A 19000-nucleotide genomic window follows, 5' to 3' on the forward strand; every position below is an offset into this window, starting at 1 on the left:
TATGGGAAAGATGTCAAACAGGGTCAGAAATTACTGTTGTGAAGCAGAGAGAAAATGGATCTACTAAAATCATTTAAAGATATGATTGTAAACAAAATTTCACCTAATAAATTTCTTAGCAGAAGATAGATCTGCTCTTTTCACTACTTCATCACTAAGTGACCCAGATTTTCACTCACATGGTGCATTAAATAACGTGATAAAACATGGAAATAAATTGGGCACTTTGAAAGCTTTTCCAAATGACCTTCTGAAAACAGATACAGAGCTCCTGGGAGAGATTTCTGTAAACAAGGCTGGCCATTCATAAAAAGAAATGCCAGCTCTACTGTCACCATGGTGACTTAATCATATTAACACCAAAAACTTTGTAAATAACAGGGCTTCCTGGCAGACAACTGCTTCAGCCTTGTATCCCTGGAGAGTGCCAATTTAGAGCTGCCGTTATAATTTATAATTTTTCTGTCTTTTTTATTTTGTTTACTCCTGTGTGTGTGTTGATGAATTGTATCCACATAAATGTTTGTTTTGTGTTGGTTGTAGACTGTAATTTCAAGGCAGTGCTCTCTATCATCTTTGCGTGTTTGACATAGGCGTCATATTAAAAATAAAATAGATGGCTATTAAAATAAAAAAAATAAGCTTAGTATATTTACACTCCTTCATATTGCAACATTCAGAGCTTGCCTCTGTTTTCAACTAAACTTCTTGCTCTTCCCTCCTGAAACCATAAATAAAGTGAAGTATGTGAATACCATTTACCCAGCCTTAGTGTTGTGTTTGTAAAACAAATATGGCTTGAGAGGCAGAAGTTGCATCCAGTCATGAAGTTAGGATGCTCCTGAATTTAGGGGATGGTGTATTTAGATGCAGAATTGTAGTTTGGCTTATTTCACTTTTAGCCAGCAGTGAGGTTTAGATTCTGAACCTATTCAAAGCTGGTAAATATTTTGATCCCAAGTTTGGGCACATGCACGTATGTGCTTGAAATTCAGTCTGATACTAAAAGATAAACAATAGAAATTGATGTTCTCATTGTTTTCTTTCTTTCTTTCTTTCTTTCTTTCTTTCTTTTTCTTTTTCTTTTCTTTTAATAGCAGACCACAAGCTTGTCCTAATTTAGAGAAGGATTCACTGTAACAACTCTAGTGCTCAGATATATCATGAAAGTTAGAAATAAAAGCTGGTGCAAATTACTTTTGGCCTTTTTTATTGTAAGAAAATATAGACCTGGAATTTAAAGCCAACAAAAGTGAAAGCTGCAGAATAGGCAGGTTTCACGCATTTTTACCAGCATGTCATCTAACCCTGTTTTAATTTAGTTAGACCTCATGTGTTAAAAATGCCTGAGGCCTGTTTACCTTACAGCTTTTGGTGTTGTTCCAACTAGTGGAGCTGCAGAGCAGTGTTGGCTGACAGGATATTTTTTAAATAAATAAATAAAGGCTGAGGTCATTTTGCCTACCCTACAGCTTTCACCATTGCTACCACGGGAGCAATCACACTGGTGGTGAAGTACAGGTCCCAGTTTTCTTAATGCAGACACAGGCTTTGTGAGGAGCAGCATACAGTAGCTTAGAAGACCACCATGTTGCTGAGGTATGTCCTCATGTATCGTTCCCAGTGGCATACAAAAGATATTAACTGAAAGAGAGAGTGGCAGCTGGCAGTGTTAATAAAAAAGTTAGGGCCAAAGGGATGCCATATGTCACACAGTCCAACCCCTCCGTCTAAGGGGAGGCATTCAGGCCTATGGATCAGCCAGTGGCTTAGGACTGAATGTCCTTGGCTTTGACCTGCTGGTTATTACATGTTTCTATGCCTCAGTTTATCCATGTGTACAATGGGGATGATACCTCCTTTATAAAGTACTTTGAGTTTTACTGACACAAAGAACTACATAATAGATAGGTAATATTAGCGTAGGTTATCCCCTATACTGTTCCACTGATTATGTTATCCATCTTTTCTTGACAATTTCCATTGGATGGTGTTTCAGTCTCTCTTGGCAAGCTGTTCCATTGCCAAATTGCTTATTAAGATATCTAATGTAAACTTGCCCTTCCTTAGTGAAAGGTCATTATTACTTATAATGTATTCTTGGTCAGGCTCAAAAAGGTCTTCCCAGTCCGTGTATTGTTCCCTCTCCGGTAATTTTATAGAGCTATTGGAATCCCTTTCTTTTCTCTCAAAATAGTGTAACTAAAGTTCCTTTAAACTTTTCTCGTATTTCCAAGCCTCCTATTATCTTAGCTGATTTTTGCATTCTTTCTTTCCTTGTTATAGTGGGATTCCCTATGTGAAAATATTCTGGGTGAGGTATCCATACAGAAGAATTAGAACTAGGGATAAAGATTGTGGAACTGGGTAAAACATAAATCTTTTCCTGGTTATTATTTTAAGAGCATTTTAGTGGGCCTATGTTTTAAATAAAAAGTTGCACCTACAAAGTAACCTATAACTTTTTGTAAATGGGATGCGGTAGCTGCTGATTCTCTCCCACACTCTCTTAGTTGGCTACTGTCATCTTTTAGCATTTCATTGAAATCACTGCAGTGATAGACTATACTAGTACGTTCAGGAAAACAGGTATATTCTACCTGGACATACAAGAAACTTTCAGCAGTATCCACGAGGTTAAAGAAGAATCCTAAATTTTACTTTCTGTGGGCTTGCAAACTGGGATCAAGCTAGGGCTCAGGATTTGAAGGCCATTGCTTTATCTTCCAGCCATCCTACCATGACTGCACAGTTAGAAATCGGAGAGATTTGTACAATGGATCAATGTCAAGGTATACCCCTTTCTCCATAATTGCAGTAATCCTCCTGAGAACTTTTTGTAAAATCATTTCTACAAGACCATCTAGTTCTGTCAGCTTATAACCGTCGGTTCGTGTGGCAGGACCCACCTGCTCTTGCTTCTGCTCAGGTCCACAGAGAGCTCAGAGACCCTTTTTTTGCTGGTAAAACACCAAGTGTAGTTTATTTACAGTGTTGGTTTCCACCACCCCTATACACTCTGTAGCTTCACCCCTACAGTTCTAGGGAGCACTCAGCTTCTGTCTTTTTACTTCCTCCATTTCCCTTGTCCTTTCTGTGCTTTTTGTATCATCTGCCTAATGGCTTAATTAGCCTCTTAGTTCTCCTCAGCCCATCAATTAGGTACAGTTCTTCTTAACTAGGTCTGTTCTAGAGTAATTAATTAGAGTTGGAGTGACTAGAGGACTTAGCTGCTGTTGCCCAGGCCTCAGTCTCAGTTCCCCAGATCCTGAGTGTACTACAGAGTTTTCCTGTACAGAAGCACATATGTGTATGTTGAGTGTTTTGCCAAAGCCTACTGTGGAAATTCAGTTTTCCAGAGTTTAGTCCATTTCATCTAATGTCATTAAGTTATATGCACCAAACCATCAGAACATTTGAAACTATACTAAGAAGTTGTTTGCCTCATTTACCAGCCATAATAAAGCAGAGGAGCTTCATAGAGTGCACAAAGAGCTTTACAGTGGGAAATGTATCCATGACAGCTTAAAAATTTAACTCAATTTGGATAAGCACCTGAAAGTTCAAATGCTTCTATAAACCTTAGCCAAACACCTTGAGTATTTGAAATGGTGGTCCAAGAGTTTACCTTCCATTGGTGTAAATCAGGAGTAACTACACTGAGGTTAGTGGGAATACACCTGCGTGACAAGGAAACATGCAAACATAACACTGTCTAGGTTGGTGCTTCTGTTTCCTAGCTGGAATGCAGAAGTGTCAGAAGTACTCTAGCCTAACTGGTTTCAGATTTAGATGAAGGTTCAAAGGAAATTATTTCATTCTTTTCTCTTATCAGCTTACGCAGCACTCATTTTTTTTTTTTTGCTAACGAACGTAATTTTACAAGTAACATACTCAAAAAGTCCTTACAGACAGAATGCCAGGCATGTCCAGTAAGTCTAAACGTTCCATTTGCTTAGAGTCACTGAAATGGATTGTCTTGCATCTGTTCCCTGGCAAGCACTCTAATTAATAAATTAATAATTAAGTGAGTGTGCTGTCAGGGTGCTGATTAAGTAGATTCTGTTCTATGTGGGTAGACAGTGAGCCATAGTGACGGCTCCTTTACAGTTGGTATGAATTGCCTTTAACCCATAACAGTTAACTGAGACTGATTGCTTTCCATTTGAACTGGTAACAGGTGTTTTCAATTAAAACCTGTGCATTTTCCTTGAAATTGAATGTTTCATCATACAGTTTATGGCTTTTTATGTTGCCATGAATCACTGGAATCAGAAAAAGGCATCATAGTAACATGTGGCAATGAAATTTTCAGAGAGAAATATTTTGGGTTTATTAGTATTTTCCCTGAGACATATTGCAAGAGGCAGGAATTTCTGAACATTCTGACAGCTCTCTCTGAATCCAGGGTACCTCAGAGTCCTATATAGCCCCTTAGAACTACAATTAGAGATGAATAAGGGTTTTAAGTGAAAAACCAATGTGTTCAGCCCATTTTCCCCCTCTGGATAACAGTCAGCTCTTGCTGTTATCTTATATGTTTAGTCTTGCATTTCAAGTGGTGGAATTCTGGGCTGGAGTATTAAAGGCTCAGGATCCGCACCCCACTGATGATTCACAATGGGGGGCTTGTTACAACTGCATGCAACAAAATCTGTTTTTACTTTTCCTTTTAAAAAAATCTAGGAAATTATATCCAAAAAACCAAGGATAAAGGAATGTTATGGTTGCAAAGTCAAACAATCAAAAGTTAGGAAATCCAGACCTATGGCTACCTGTGCAAATTTAATTGGGACCCCCTGGTGCATATGTATGCTGATACCATATTTAATTACATGATCGCTTGTTATTTTTTCTTCAGGACCTCTGTCTTATTAGTGCACGTTAGACATACAAGGAGACAAAATTAAGATTATACAGGCAGCACTCTGGTCACTGCAACTCTAATTATCCAGAGCAGACCCCATTAAGAAGAACTATGCCTAATTGATGGGTTGAGGAGCACTAAGAGACTAATTAGGCCATTAGGCAGATGATACTGTGATGCACTGTTTCCATCTTGGGAGAGGTCGTCTGTCCAGGGATCCCAACCTTTCATGTGCATGACTTTGACTTTGCAACCTAAATTACTTTAACATTTTTAATGTACTATGTATATATCAAGAAAATAAAGTATAGGACTTTTGGCATACTCTGGTTGCATTTCATATCCTGTTGGTATCATAAGTTTCGGTATATTGTCAAATGTTTGACATCATAGGCATAGCCAGCCATGGGCAAGTGGAGTTTTTTTTTTAAAAAAGGATCTGCAATGTGTGCCTCCAGGTCGAGGTTTGCAAAGTAATACTATCCACACTCGTCCCCTCCCAGTCCTTTGTCTGTTAAGTGATGAGAGGCTCCAACAATTCACATTTTGTCCTTCACCTCAATATCACAATTTCCATCTTACTCTATGGCTGCATTCCCCTTCTTCAAGTTCTATTCCAAAATGGCCTACATGTATTTGGTTGATTGACTGGCCATCCTGCTTTTCCATTTCCAGGGAGACCATGACTCCCTTTCCTCCAGGGTAGGGATCCATCCTACCCAATAACTGGGATTTCTCCACATAGCTGAGTTCAGTAGTGCATACCTGGCAATGGTATAAATTTAGCTGATGCAGTAAAACATCTCACACTTTTGGCACAGCAGAACAGTGTATGGGATTCATAGCTATGCTACTTTATCACTTATCTTGAGAAGGAAAGGCTCAAGGAAAATATAGACCTTTTGAAATTTTAGGGTGCTTCTTCTAAAGCTTTTGACCCACCCATTCTCCAACCTCCTCCTTAATACATTCATGGGCAATGAGACATTTTTTAGCACAGTGAAAAGACCTATGATAGGACTAGCTTGATACATGTTGATTACTGACTTCATACTTCTGCTATGTCTGATAACTGTAGCTCAGGCAATTTGTGGCTGAAAGCCTGGAACTCGCTGTACAGTGAAGCAGTTTATATCTTGGAGCAGAGGCAGTGACTTTATATTACTGAGATAGCCTTGACATTTCTGTATTTAGAGTCAATCCTGACAAGACTGTCATGAGGAAGACAGCAGCAAGAAAATGCCCTAGAAGTGTTATTGGTGTGTCAAGTTCAGCAGGGAAGAATAATCAAAGAAGTGGGACAAGAGGATGATATAATGGAAGAGAGGAAAGAAATATCATGGATAAAAATAGAGAAGAATTTATGTCTTCTAAGTCAGAACTGGCAGAATCCAAAAGCAAATGTGGAGGAGACTTAATGAGTGAGAATCCCATCGACCTCAGTGAGAGTTTTACTTATGCAGGACGCCTTTTATTTAGTGTGTGTGTGTGTGTGTGTGTGTGTGTGTATGTGTGTGTGTGTGTGTGTGTGAGACGGCTCTGTAAAAGCTCCCCCAGGAGGACACTCACCCGGCTGCTGTGTTTTGGCCTCACACACTGGGCCTGTGTGATTTTAAACTTCCCTTGGTCTGAGTAGGCTGCAGCACTATCTCTTTCCTTGGCCTGCCTAGCACGCTTCGTAGCCCAGGCTCTCTGTCTGTTACTTCTTTGCATAAATGGGACCTTGCATCCAACTCCCATAAACCTCTGGACCAGTGCTGAGCCCCAGACTCTCTTGTAGTTTAACCCTCTCCCAGAGCTCCAACCTTGTGGAGTGCTCTGGATTTACAGTTCCCCTCTTCAGGGACAGGTGATAGTGGAAGCTAATATACAAGGAGCTTCTCTCTCTGTCTCTCTCTCTCTCTCTCCCCTCTACAGGGAGGCTGGTCCTGCTGTTAAAAAGGACCCCTTTGCTACCATAGCATGTCCTTCTGTTCCTCTCTCCTGCCCAAGCCTCCTTTGTGAGTCCCACTGAGTTCCCCCTTGTCATGTGACTCCCTGATAAAATGATCAGATTGCCCCAACCAATGATGGCCTGTTGCTTCTCCCCCACCCCCACCCCCTGGAGTTCAGACTTGGAAAACAGGTTTGCCCAGCACAGCAGATATCTCTTTGTCCACGTGTGCTATGTTTAAATGGATGATCATCAAAATTTAATTGTACTCTTTTGTTAGCACAGTTAGCACTTTCCTAGCACTGAGTTTTAGCTCAATATGGTGGCAAAAGACAAGAACACAAACAGGCTTTACATTTTAAAAGTTTGCAGTCTGGCACAAATACATATAAAGAGTCCCCAGTATACACAAGAATTTGTAAATTGTACATAGACAGATTCCCTGAATCACCACAATATATATATATATAAACATTCTAGGGCTGCCAATTTTTTGGTTAGATATATTCCTGGAGATTTCATCATGATATAATCTTTAATTAAAGATTAATCTTTGATTCCTGGAGACTCCAGGACAATCCTGGATGGTTGGCATCCTTAAAAAATTATCTCTGTAACACTTGATGTATTTTTCCCCTACAATTGATTATTTGGTGTCTAAAGAGAAAATCACACATTTTCTTGGGATAAATAAGAAGATAAGATTAAGAAGCCCACCCTTAAATTTTGATTAACACTTTTTCTTTATCATTTTGAGAGACCTCTGAGCTGCCAGGTTTGCCAGGAACCAAATTATATAGGGACAGATTAAGGCAGGATTTTGTCCCCTTGGGATTTGAGCCTCATGGTTGGAAGGGTTCCCAGATTCCTCAGTAAAACAGGGGCAGGAGACCAAGTGGAAGTGCAGGTCACATCTGAGGGCAGATGGGGTGGTCTGGACCAACTTTTGGATACTAATCTTGCAAGATAGTGGTGTACCATAATGTACATTAGGACTCAAGGGTTCATGACATTGGGGTCTTGAGAACATTCATAGAATCATAGAATATCAGGGTTGGAAGGGACCTCAGGAGGTCATCTAGTCCAGCCCCCTGCTCAAAGCAGGACCAATCCCCAAATACATCATCCCAGCCAGGGCTTTGTCAAGCCTGACCTTAAAAATATCTAAGAAAGGAGATTCCACCACCTCCCTAGATAACGCATTCCAGTGTTTCACCACCCTCCTAGTGAAAAAGTTTTTCCTAATATCCAACCTAAACCTCGCCACTGCAACTTGAGACCATTACTCCTTGTTTTGTCATCTGCTACCACTGAGAACAGTCTAGAGCCATCCTCTTTGGAACCCCCTTTCAGGTAGTTGAAAGCAGCTATCAAATCCCCCCTCATTCTTCTCTTCCACAGACTAAGCAATCCCAGTTCCCTCAGCCTCTCCTCATAAGTCATGTGTTCCAGACCCCTAATCATTTTTGTTGCTCTCCGCTGGACTCATTCCAATTTTTCCACATCCTTCTTATAGCATGGGGTCCAAAACTGGACACAGTACTCCAGATGAGGCCTCACCAATGTCGAATAGAGGGGAACGATCATGTCCCTCAATCTGCTGGCAATGCCCCTACCTATACATCCCAAAATGCCATTGGCCTTCTTGGCAACAAGGGCACACTGTTGATTCATATCCAGCTTCTCGTCCACTGTAACCCCTAGGTCCTTTTCTGCAGAACTGCTGCCGAGCTATTCGGTTCTTAGTCTGTAGCAGTGCATGGGCTTCTTCTGTCCTAAGTGCAGGACTCTGCACTTGTCCTTGTTGAACATTACTCAGGTGTGGGAGAAATGGAAAGGTCAATCTAGAGAGAGGAGAAAAGAAATGTGAGAAAGGTTTTAGGGGAAGGGGAAGTCTCTCCAGGGGTAGCCTGAAGTTTTAGAGGATTTGATCCCCATTTCATGATACATTCACCCCTTACAATAGTAAATACAGTGCAGAGAGACTATTTGTATTATTATGCTTATCTATTAATGTATTTTTTTATAATATGGGCCAGGCTTCTAGAGAATTTGATGTAGAGCTAGTTGGAAAATGGGTACAGAAAATGGTGTTTTTTCCATGAAAATTAAAACAAGAACAAAAATTACCAAAGAAACATTTTGATTTGGAAATGCTGCTGCAATGCCTCATAGGTGTATAGTTTGTGTTCCTCATGTTTCCATTCTCTATAGGTTGGGGTCTGTGGACAGACTACCTCTCCCAAGATTCACAACGGTCACTTCTCTTGGAGAAGGGGAGCAGTGCATCACAGGGAGTCCCTGGCCATAGTGTACCATGGGAGATGTGCTCCAGTCAGTGAGCCCAAACTACGGAGGAGAATAGGAGAATGGGGTGACCAAATTACATCTCCCATGAGGCACTGCAGCAGCATATGCAAAGTAAAATATTTTGGTTTTCAGTCAAAATATTTCCAATTTTGTTTGCTTTTTTAAATTCAAAATTAATTAGTTTAGTCAACGAACAGTTTCCATGGAAAAATTTCAGCCAGCCCTGTGAGCTCTTTTGCTGTAGTTTACTACAAATTTGAAAGAATGAATGAACTAATGAATGAATGAATGAATATTCTTGTATTAGTTCTAGCCTGACTGATAGGGTGCAGACTGGGACCAATGTGATATTTTTTTCTGATTTTTTGTGGATTCTGTTGAGGAATTTAATGATTTTTCTCTCTGTCAACTGAAGACATCTCATGGGGGAGTCCAGTCAAACACTTCGCCATCTTTGATGTAATTTCCTAAACTAGAATTTAGCAAAAATCTTAGTGAAAAAGGTCTTAAGAGTTCCAGATTTGAGGTTTGAAAAAGCTTCAGTTCCAGACTTTGTGGAATTATTCAAAACAAACATTCTGAGTTTGTTCATTCCTAACACTCACTGTATTTTTCCATAAACAATGCTTTATTTTTGTATTTTTTTCAGAGATAATCTACAGTTGGGTATTTAACGAATTCCCATCTTTCGTGGCAGAAGATAGCAGACGCTTCATCTCCCAGGAGACCGGAAATCTCTACATCTCCAAGGTGCAAACATCTGATGTTGGCAGCTATATCTGCCTAGTAAAAAACACAGTGACAAATGCCAGAGTTCTGAGTCCTCCAACACCACTTACCCTGCGGAATGATGGTAAGTAAGACATTCCCACTCCATCACAGAAAAAAATGTGAAAACGAAAATATCCTGGGCTATACAGAATCACAGAATAAAACATAGATGATTTGTGTTCAATACATAGGCATGCATTTACTTCAGTAAACAAAAAATGTGGTGGCCCTTATATTCAAGCCTGGGTGCCTAAATTTGGGCACCATTATCCGTATTTAGGCAGCTAAGTAAGTACCTAATTTTCAGGGGTGCTTAGCATCCATCATCTCCCCATGGGGTCACTTATTTAGGTGTGTTTCTTGAAAATAATTGTCTATCAGTAAAATTTTAAAAAGTAGTTAAATGACTTAGGAGTCTAAGTCTCATTGAAAGTCAATAGGACTTAGGATGTTTAAGGACCAGTTTTTAAACGGTATTTAGGCACTTAAAGATTAAGACAAGTGCTTAGCGGGATTTTCAAAAGCACCTAGTCATCTAACTTCCATTTATTTTAATGGGAGTTAGACACATAGGCTATGTCTACACTACAAACCTTACAGCGGCACAGCTGTATAGCTGCAGCTGTGTCACTGTAAAGTCTCCTGTGTAGCCGCTCTGTGCTGGTGGGAGAGAACTCTTCCACTGGAATAATTAGCCACCCCCAATGAGTGGTGGTAGCTATGTCGGCAGGAGAGTGTCTCCTGCCAACATAGCGCTGTCCACATCAGCGTTTTTGGCTGTGAAACTTGTTGTCTGGTGTGCATTTTTTTTCACACCGCAACCGACAAAAGTTTTGCTAACAAAAGTGCTAGTGTAGACAAAGCCTTCGTCACTTTTGAAATTCCCAGAAGTTGCCTATCTGCATCGTTAGGCATCATTTTGGTCCTAAATGCCTAAGTCATTTTAGAAAATGGGACTTGATTTCTGAAGTTACTTAGGCACTTTTGAAAATTTTACCCATATATCTGTAAATTTGGAGAAGTCAGGTTTCAGTATTATGCCTTGTATGGCAATATCACTCTAAATAAAATAGAAGATAAAGAAACTGTGAAAGTAAGTCACGTTCTTATGTAAATGATGGCTCTTTTGTATTCTTGAAAGAGTTGCATATATTTTAGAGGTTGACCTAAAATCTATAATATGTTTTTAACTGTTTTGGAGTTAAATATTCAACATTTATTATATTATATTTTTATTTTATTGTTTTAAAATAGTCAAAATGCAATTTTACCTAGTGTTTTTGATTTTAAATGAAGCAGAAATAAAATATCTTTAATTGTCAGTATTGCCTTCCTTCTAAGGTATCCTACATTTCAGTCTGCTTTCTAATTCTTCAGGAATGCATTTGAGCAGCTAACCACACTTTGATTCATCCCTACATTTACAACCACAAATAAGCATTTTGAACCAAGTCATTAAATACTATGCATAGTGGGGGCTCACTATGTCTTACACTAAAAACATCTCTGTACTGTAAGACCATTACAAAGAATGTGCCTTCAGAAAGATGACTTGATTTAATATAGTAACTAACAAAAAAATAAAATTTAGAATGGAATAAAGTTGATCTTCTCATTATAACTCAGTTGAAACTTTTCATGGTTACACAGCAAATATCATACATAACAAAAAGTTACATACTTTGTTGCATGGCCTGTTACCAATACTTATTTAGGTGAACTTCAAATCGTTAACCCAGAAGGTCTGATCTTTCAAGTATTAAACCTTTGTAAATGAAAAAAAAATGCTAAATTTCAATAGATTAAAAAGGAAGCACTTGTCATGAAAACATAGGATTTTATTGCACCATTTTTTAAAAAAATTCACAATGGAATTTCTCTCTCTCTCACTCATTCACTCACACACACCTCTACCCCTGCCTATCTGTGTTTCATTTGTATGCAAGATATACCAAAATTAAACATGTGAATCATCAGCAGTGTTACAGTATTGGGTGCACGGTTAGGGGATATATAGTACAACCTAAAAAGTGGAGTAGGGAAACCAGGATAAAGGGAATAATCAAGCAAAAACCCAAAATTCATGAAGGAAAAATGCACAAATGTTCTTAAATGTCAAGTATGTAATATATAGCAGCCTCAAGCAACTTTGAATTTCATGGCTGGCTGTCACAAAGCTTTTATTACCTGAGCTTCTGAACCTTGCAGCAGTATTGGGGTGGGGAAGGGGGGAGGGCTTCTCTGAACAGATATGAACTTCTCCTAAACAAATTCTCCAGTGCTGTTTGACACACACATGCATCACTACTAGGCACCACATCTTGTTTTGCATCTATTTAGATTTTGTGAAGAAACTTGTTTGCTACAATAACTGAGCTAAAAAATTGCCAGAAATTCTTGCCTGGTTGTGCAGATGTCTCAGTGCAGAGTCCATTTATTGTACTTAGAGCTGGTTAGGAATTTTCTGACAAAACTTTTTGTCTGGCTATGCCAAAAGAAGGACAGGAGACATTTGTCATGGGTTTAATCAAGCCGCAATTTTATTATCAGATGTTTGGGGCGACCTGGCAGATAACAGTGTACAGTGCAGGTAACCCGATGGTTATTCCATAATTACCCAGGGGACTTTTACCAGCTCCCCCTCTTTTTCTCTCCTGGTCCCTCCAGCAAATCCATTGCTGGGACCTTACCATCCAACCTCCACCTCCTATGAGGGTTAAGGTGGGCTATAAGAATGGGGGGTTGGCTCCCTGCTGTACCAATCATAGGAGTTCCCAACTGCGCCCCATTTTTCCTTTAATGAACACCACTTTTTAAGTCCTTTTCCAAGCCGTTTATCCAGTCACTGTATACCTTTCCTATGGAGTACCTGCACTAGACATCCGCCACAAGGAGGCACCAGCAATTAGATTGGCTGCCTCCTCCTCAAACCCAGTTGGGTTCCCAGACATCTCCTAATGCTGTCTTTTATAGCAGTTAAAAATATGACAGCATATAAGTCAGACAGGTGAACCCCATCCTTACGAAACAACTCTGCTGCCCCTATATTATGCCAGGATGTGAAATTACTGCCCCTATGGTCCCATGGAATTTGGCCATCTCCCTGCTCACATACCTCCTTGCCTTATCCACCATGTCCCTGCTGAAGCATGTCTGACCAAACAATGTTAACTCCTGGAAAAAGTTCAAGGATCAGCCCCAAGTCCCTTTGTGCTCTGAGCATTAGTTCCACCCCTTTTAGTGTTTCCAGATTGTTTTCCCCAAAAAGCACCATAGTTATATCTGGTGCCTGCTGACAGGCCCACACAGCATACAGCAGCGATGTTAGTTGATCCCATAGCATGCCCCTCCTTGCATGCCAACCGAGAACTGCTTCACCACCAAATCCCAGCTGCAAACCCTCAGGCTACCTGGACGAGTGCCTACGCACCCAAAAGACAACACTGTATGTGCAGATCCACACCACTATCTGCATGGCCTGTTGTCCAACATCTGTAATGAGATTACGATAAATTAACGCTGCCCCGATTCTGAGTGAGTGGGACCAAATTCGTGACTGGCCACCCCCAACCTCATCAGCCCCCATCTCAACACTGTAACAAATTGATATGCTGTCACCGTGCATAAAAAAGGGGGACTTCCATTTTTGGCTGTATCACTCTGTAGGCCTTCAAAGTCTGAATGGGGCAGACCCCCAGCTCACCATCCTCTCAGAGGATAACAGGTTCACCCCGGCCTATTTGATTCGTCTTTGACCTTCACAAGTGTAATATCACTGAATGCTCATGCCATTGTATATCACGCAGTTCCAAAGCCCTTCCCATAGAGTCCCTACCAACCCCAGGTGCTAGCTCACTGACCCTGAAAGCACCAAAAATTGCTGTCAAGAATACTGCCCCGAGCAAGGCTGCTTCCTGTCCACTCTGACATAAGGATTTGCACGAGATCCCTGAGCATGTAAACCATGATGAGATGACGAGAATCCACCCTAGGCCACCAGGATGCAAACACCCAGCCTTGGTTTGTGTAAAAAGGGAGGCTTCAGATGCAGAGCTGGCCCCTTTTAACCCTGCATTCCTAGGGGATGAGTCAGTGACCACGCTGACCCCTTTTTGCAGTAGTTTTCATCTCCTCCCCTACCCCCATCCCCCCCAACCATTCAGCACTGTTCCCTTCAGCCAGCCAAACACCACCTTCACCCCGCTTAAAGGTCCAGGGCAGTCATTTACATCAGCAACTTTTTCACAGGAATGAGAGAGAGGGAGCATCAAAGAGAGGGAGACTGATTCTGTAGTCCAAGCAGTTAGGTCACTCATATGGGAGACCCAGGTTTGTGTCCCTGCTCCAATGAATATTTAATTAGCCATTGTGACAGGGTCGGGCCAGATGGCTATAGGAGATTAATAGAAGGCAGATATATTAGCCCCAGGTTAAGTAGGTCCCTTTTCCTTGGGTAAGGTAACAGGGAAGTTTCCAGAACAATCAGGAACCTTCTGGAGACCATTAAGACAGACAGGATGATTAGAACACCTGCAGCCAATCAAGAAGCTGCTAGAATCAATTAAGGCAGGCTAATCAGGGCACCTAGATTTAAAAAGGAGCTCACTTCAGTTTGTGGTGCACGTGTGAGGAGCTGGGAGCAAGAGACGCTAGGAGCTGAGAGTGAAAACGCGGATTGTTGGAGGACTGAGGAGTACAAGCATTATCAGACACCAGGAGGAAGGTCCTATGGTGAGAATAAAGAAGGTGTTGGGAGGAGGCCATGGGGAAGTAGCCCAGGGAGTTGTAGCTGTCACCCAGCTGTTCTAGGGGGCACTGTAGACAGCTGCATTCCACAGGGCCCTGGGCTGGAACCCGGAGTAGAGGGCGGGCCCGGGTTCCCCCCAAATCCTTCCAACTCCTGGTCAGACATAGGAGGAGTCAACCTGGACTTTGGTCAGAAAAACGGCCAAGCTGAGGGCTGCCGAGAAAGCTCCAAGGTGAGCAAATCCGCCACTAAGCACAAGATCCACCAAGGTAGAGGAGGAACTTCGTCACACCATATAAAGTGGAACAACTCCAAAAAGAGAGCTTGAGAGAGACCTTATGTTATGTTATGTGCTTATGTTAAAATAGCTAGCAGCTCAGTGATTAGCATAGGCGCCAACTTCTGCTAGTGCCGGGGGGTGCTTGACCCCCTGGCCCTGCCCCAACTCCACCCCTGCCCTCCCCCTCCCATCCCTGCCCCGCCCCCATTCTAACCTCTTCTCCAAAGTCCCGGCCCCAACTCTGCCCCCTCCCTGCCCCATTGGACTCCCTCCCCAAATCCCCGCCCCGGCCCTGCCTCTTCCCCATCTCTGCCCCTGAGTGCGCTGTGTTCCCCCTCCTCCCTCCCAGAGCTTGTTATGCCATGAAACAGCTGTTTTGCAGTGGCAAGCACTGGGAGGGAGGCAGAGGAGCAGGGATGCGGCACGCTTATAGGAGGAGGTGAGGTGTGGTGGGGAGGGGACCTTGGCTGCAGGTGGGTGCTCCAGCCCTGGAGCACCCAGAGTCGGCACCTATGGTGGTTAGCATGCTTACCTGCTACATGGGAAACTGAAATTCAAGTCCCTGTGAATGAGACAAAGCAGGGACATTGACTATTCTGTTGTTTCTTTCTGTGCGTTATTTAAAATGTGTTCACAAAAAAAACTTTGAAAGGACTCAGGTTCATCCTGATGCCACACAGGAAAATTTTGGAAATCTTGATAATTTTTGCAGGATGGGAAAACAGTTTCCCAGCCAGTTCTAATTGTAACAGATGTTTCCAGCATACTCTGCAATTTCTGCAAACATATCTTGCAGGGTTTTTCAGGTAGTGTTTGTGAGTGGGCTACCACATCTCCATATCTGAGGAATGTTATACTTTCCTTTGTTGTCAGGTTTCCATACAATGCAGCCATATAAATAGTGTCACAGAACTCTGACCTTTTGCAAGACTTTTTCCCCATGAATTATCCCCAAGATTATCTTTAAAGCTATCCATTCGTACAATAGTTCATTTTCTTTTAGGCCTAAATGGCTTAAAATTATATTCTCTTTAACCTATTCAAAAATATTACTTTAAGGGAATGATGGTGACAGAACTTGAAGTAAAGTAACATTGATACATTGTCACTCAATAATACAGAACCATGTTGCCCCTGCAAAACATTGCTCATTAAAGAAAACTAATTATTAGTAGTGTGTGGAGAAGGATAGGGCTGAAGAATAAATGTAACAAGCAAAGAAATTAAAGATAGCAATAAAACAAATGCCCAGGTATCTAAACATTTCCTTATCTTTATGTAGCTAATTGTGGTATTGTGGCTCTGAATATAGCTTATATGGGTTCCCATAAGGAAATGATTCATTTCTGCCTTGTCAGGTGTTTACTGAGGCCCAAAATGTGCACAGCTTTCTGAGGTCTGATGCTTGGCAAGCCAGCCAGTTATTTAGTTCTGTGATAAACCAGAGTTAGTCCACTTCCGTAGTCAGCACATTTATCAGGAACTTATTGGGAAGAGTTATGTAGGCTGGATTTGTTTTAGGTATCCTTTTCTTTTTTCTTTTTTCTTTCTGTCCTGGTATAGTTTCCTACACTAATTGTTCTGGGTTTTCAATTTATAGGCAGTGCTAAAGGGACTGGGCAGCTTATGACAAGAACACTCCCATCATAATGTTCCTGTGTATTTATCTATGAGGAGGAAGCAGAATAATATTAAGGCTTTATGTCAAACTCTGCAAGAATGTAGGAACTTACTTGGCTTTTATTAATCTTTTATTTCTTTCGTGATGTGTCTCAAAGGGAAACTTTGCCCCTTGATATGAAGCAAATTAAATAAAAATATCAAGAAATCCTTGAATGGGTTCTGAATAAAATGAACACCTCATTTGTTCAGATGTCTTTGACAATCAGTCATTCCATACAATTCAATTTCACTTCAAGCTGGCTTATAAAAACACTTTAAAATTCTATCTGAGGAGATAAAAAAGTTTTAGCAGGGAAAGGATCATTCATCATTTCATTAACTGCCTTTATAATGCTTTAGAAACTTTGAAGAGTTATTTAAAATGTGTTTACAAATAGTAAAAAGGGGTTGTTAAATGTATCTTTGCAGATTCAGAGACTGATTGGGAGTAGTAAAGTATCTTGAATGGTAAAAACATCAGAAAATATCCTCAAAATTAGAAAATAGAAACCTAGGGAGTATAAAACCTCTGAGAAGTGATAGCATAATGCAGTTATTTCAAGTTCACATTTTCACTTTGTTTTTTCCTTTTTATTTTAATTATGACTGTAAAGAAGAGACATAAGTTGCTTCTCATTTTATCTCAGTATTACTGCAGCTGCTGCTTAGTTCCCTTGCTGCATTTGAAGTTTCCAGAAAATGCTGTACAATTTCAAACACAAGGGCCACATTCTGCTCCATTACATCTACATAAATCAAGACTAACCCACTGGTGTCAGTGTATTTAGTCCAGATTTGCACTGGTTTAATTGAAAGCAGAGTTCAGCTGTCAATAAATTTCCCATATCATCACTGTGCTTTGAGCCAAACACTATCTGCCTTGATCCCAATGACTTCAATGGGAATACTCGTGTGATCATTAGAAACAGGATTTGGTCCTATGTACATCAAAGCACTGAAAATGTTCAATTCTACTTTTAGGAGAGGGAATGATGGTTTCTGTGGTTATTGAGATATAACACTGGGTTGTATAGTTTGCAAGTCTCCAGAATACCTATGCTTAGCACCTGTTTGGTAAAGTAAAGTTTTGGGGCAAATGAAAATGGTTTCCCAACTCATCAGGGAAACAAACAGTGAAAAGAGGTGAGGATGGGGTAATGTATAGAGAATTACTCCACATAAAGTAATGGAATTGGAGCTACACTGAAATATCTATTTTACAAACACATGCAACTGCCATGGGTAGTGTGTCTTTTATTCAGTCTGCTAATTATCTGTCAAAAGATTTGTCTAGTAAACACTTGACCTCAATATTTCACGACTCTCCCTCTCCTCTCCCTTCCCAAAATAACAAAAGCTCACAGAATGTGTTTTCTTTGTGTTTAATTGCACAATGTAATGTGTATATATATATAGGTGGACATATTTACTGTCTGGTGCTAATTCAGGTCCAAATTCTAAAAAGTGCTGAGTGCCTCTGGATTGTAGTGGGAGTTGAGGAGGCTTATAACATTGGTACTTGTGTTCAGCATCTCACACAATACAGCTTTGTTAGGCTGCATAAGTCGTGTGTTATATTACAGCATCATCAATATAAAAAAAAATAAAAAGAAAAGGAGTACTTGTGGCACCTTTGAGACTAACAAATATATTTGAGCATAAGCTTTCGTGAGCTACAGCTCATTTCATCGGATGCATTCACTGAGTGAATGAATGAAGTGAGCTGTAGCTCACGAAAACTTATGCTCAAATAAATTTGTTAGTCTCTGAGGTGCCACAAATACTCCTTTTCTTTTTGTGAATACAGACTAACACGGCTGCTACTCTGAAACCTATAAAAAAATAAGACTCCATTTATGTCTCATATATTGCTGATGCAGACCCTCAGGCCTGTGTAAACTTCCATTGAAGTCAGTGGGACTCCAGATAATGGTCTATGCTTTATGCAGAGATATGATCTGCTCAAGTCAGGCCCAAGCTACTAGGACCTCTGGTGGTACACAGACATTCTCAGTAGATGTAGGTGGCTAGCTGGTCTGGAACAACCCATTAAACATCACTTACTCCAGGGACAGGCAGGTTAAACAGGCATAAATCACTGTATTGTAGTTTCTGCCATGCAGGGCATATTTTCCCTCCTGTATTATTACCTCTGCATGTTTAATTAAATATTTCAATAATTCTTTATTCTTCAGCAAAATAGCATCCTCATCTATAATATCCATTTTTCTCTATTAAAGTGGGCTGTATAGGAAAAAGAAATCCATCTCTTTTAAGTCAGAAAGTGTACGGAAAAACTGAGAACTGCCAAAAGCCAAGCAGAGTTGGACCTTGTAAGCAGTGGTGGGCAGCCTGCGGCCCATGGACTGTAGGGGTTGCTCACCATGGTTGTAAAGGTAAATTGAAGCAGATAAACCTGATATCTTTCTT

At 40.7% G+C, this 19000-nt stretch overlaps 1 protein-coding gene across 5 annotated transcripts in view; it reads left to right on the plus strand.

Annotated features, from left to right (window-relative positions):
• CNTN5 (contactin 5) overlaps nucleotides 1-19000 on the plus strand; it is a 982104-nt gene that overhangs the window by 737110 nt on the left and 225994 nt on the right. For all 5 annotated transcript variants that reach the window (XM_048843558.2, XM_075126897.1, XM_048843549.2 and 2 more), the window contains one exon: nucleotides 9760-9963. In XM_048843558.2, coding sequence (XP_048699515.2) covers nucleotides 9760-9963 — 204 coding nt within the window. The remainder of the gene's footprint in view (nucleotides 1-9759; nucleotides 9964-19000) is intronic.

The sequence above is a fragment of the Caretta caretta genome, chromosome 1 (assembly GCF_965140235.1).
Source record: "Caretta caretta isolate rCarCar2 chromosome 1, rCarCar1.hap1, whole genome shotgun sequence".
NCBI lineage: Eukaryota > Metazoa > Chordata > Testudines > Cheloniidae > Caretta > Caretta caretta.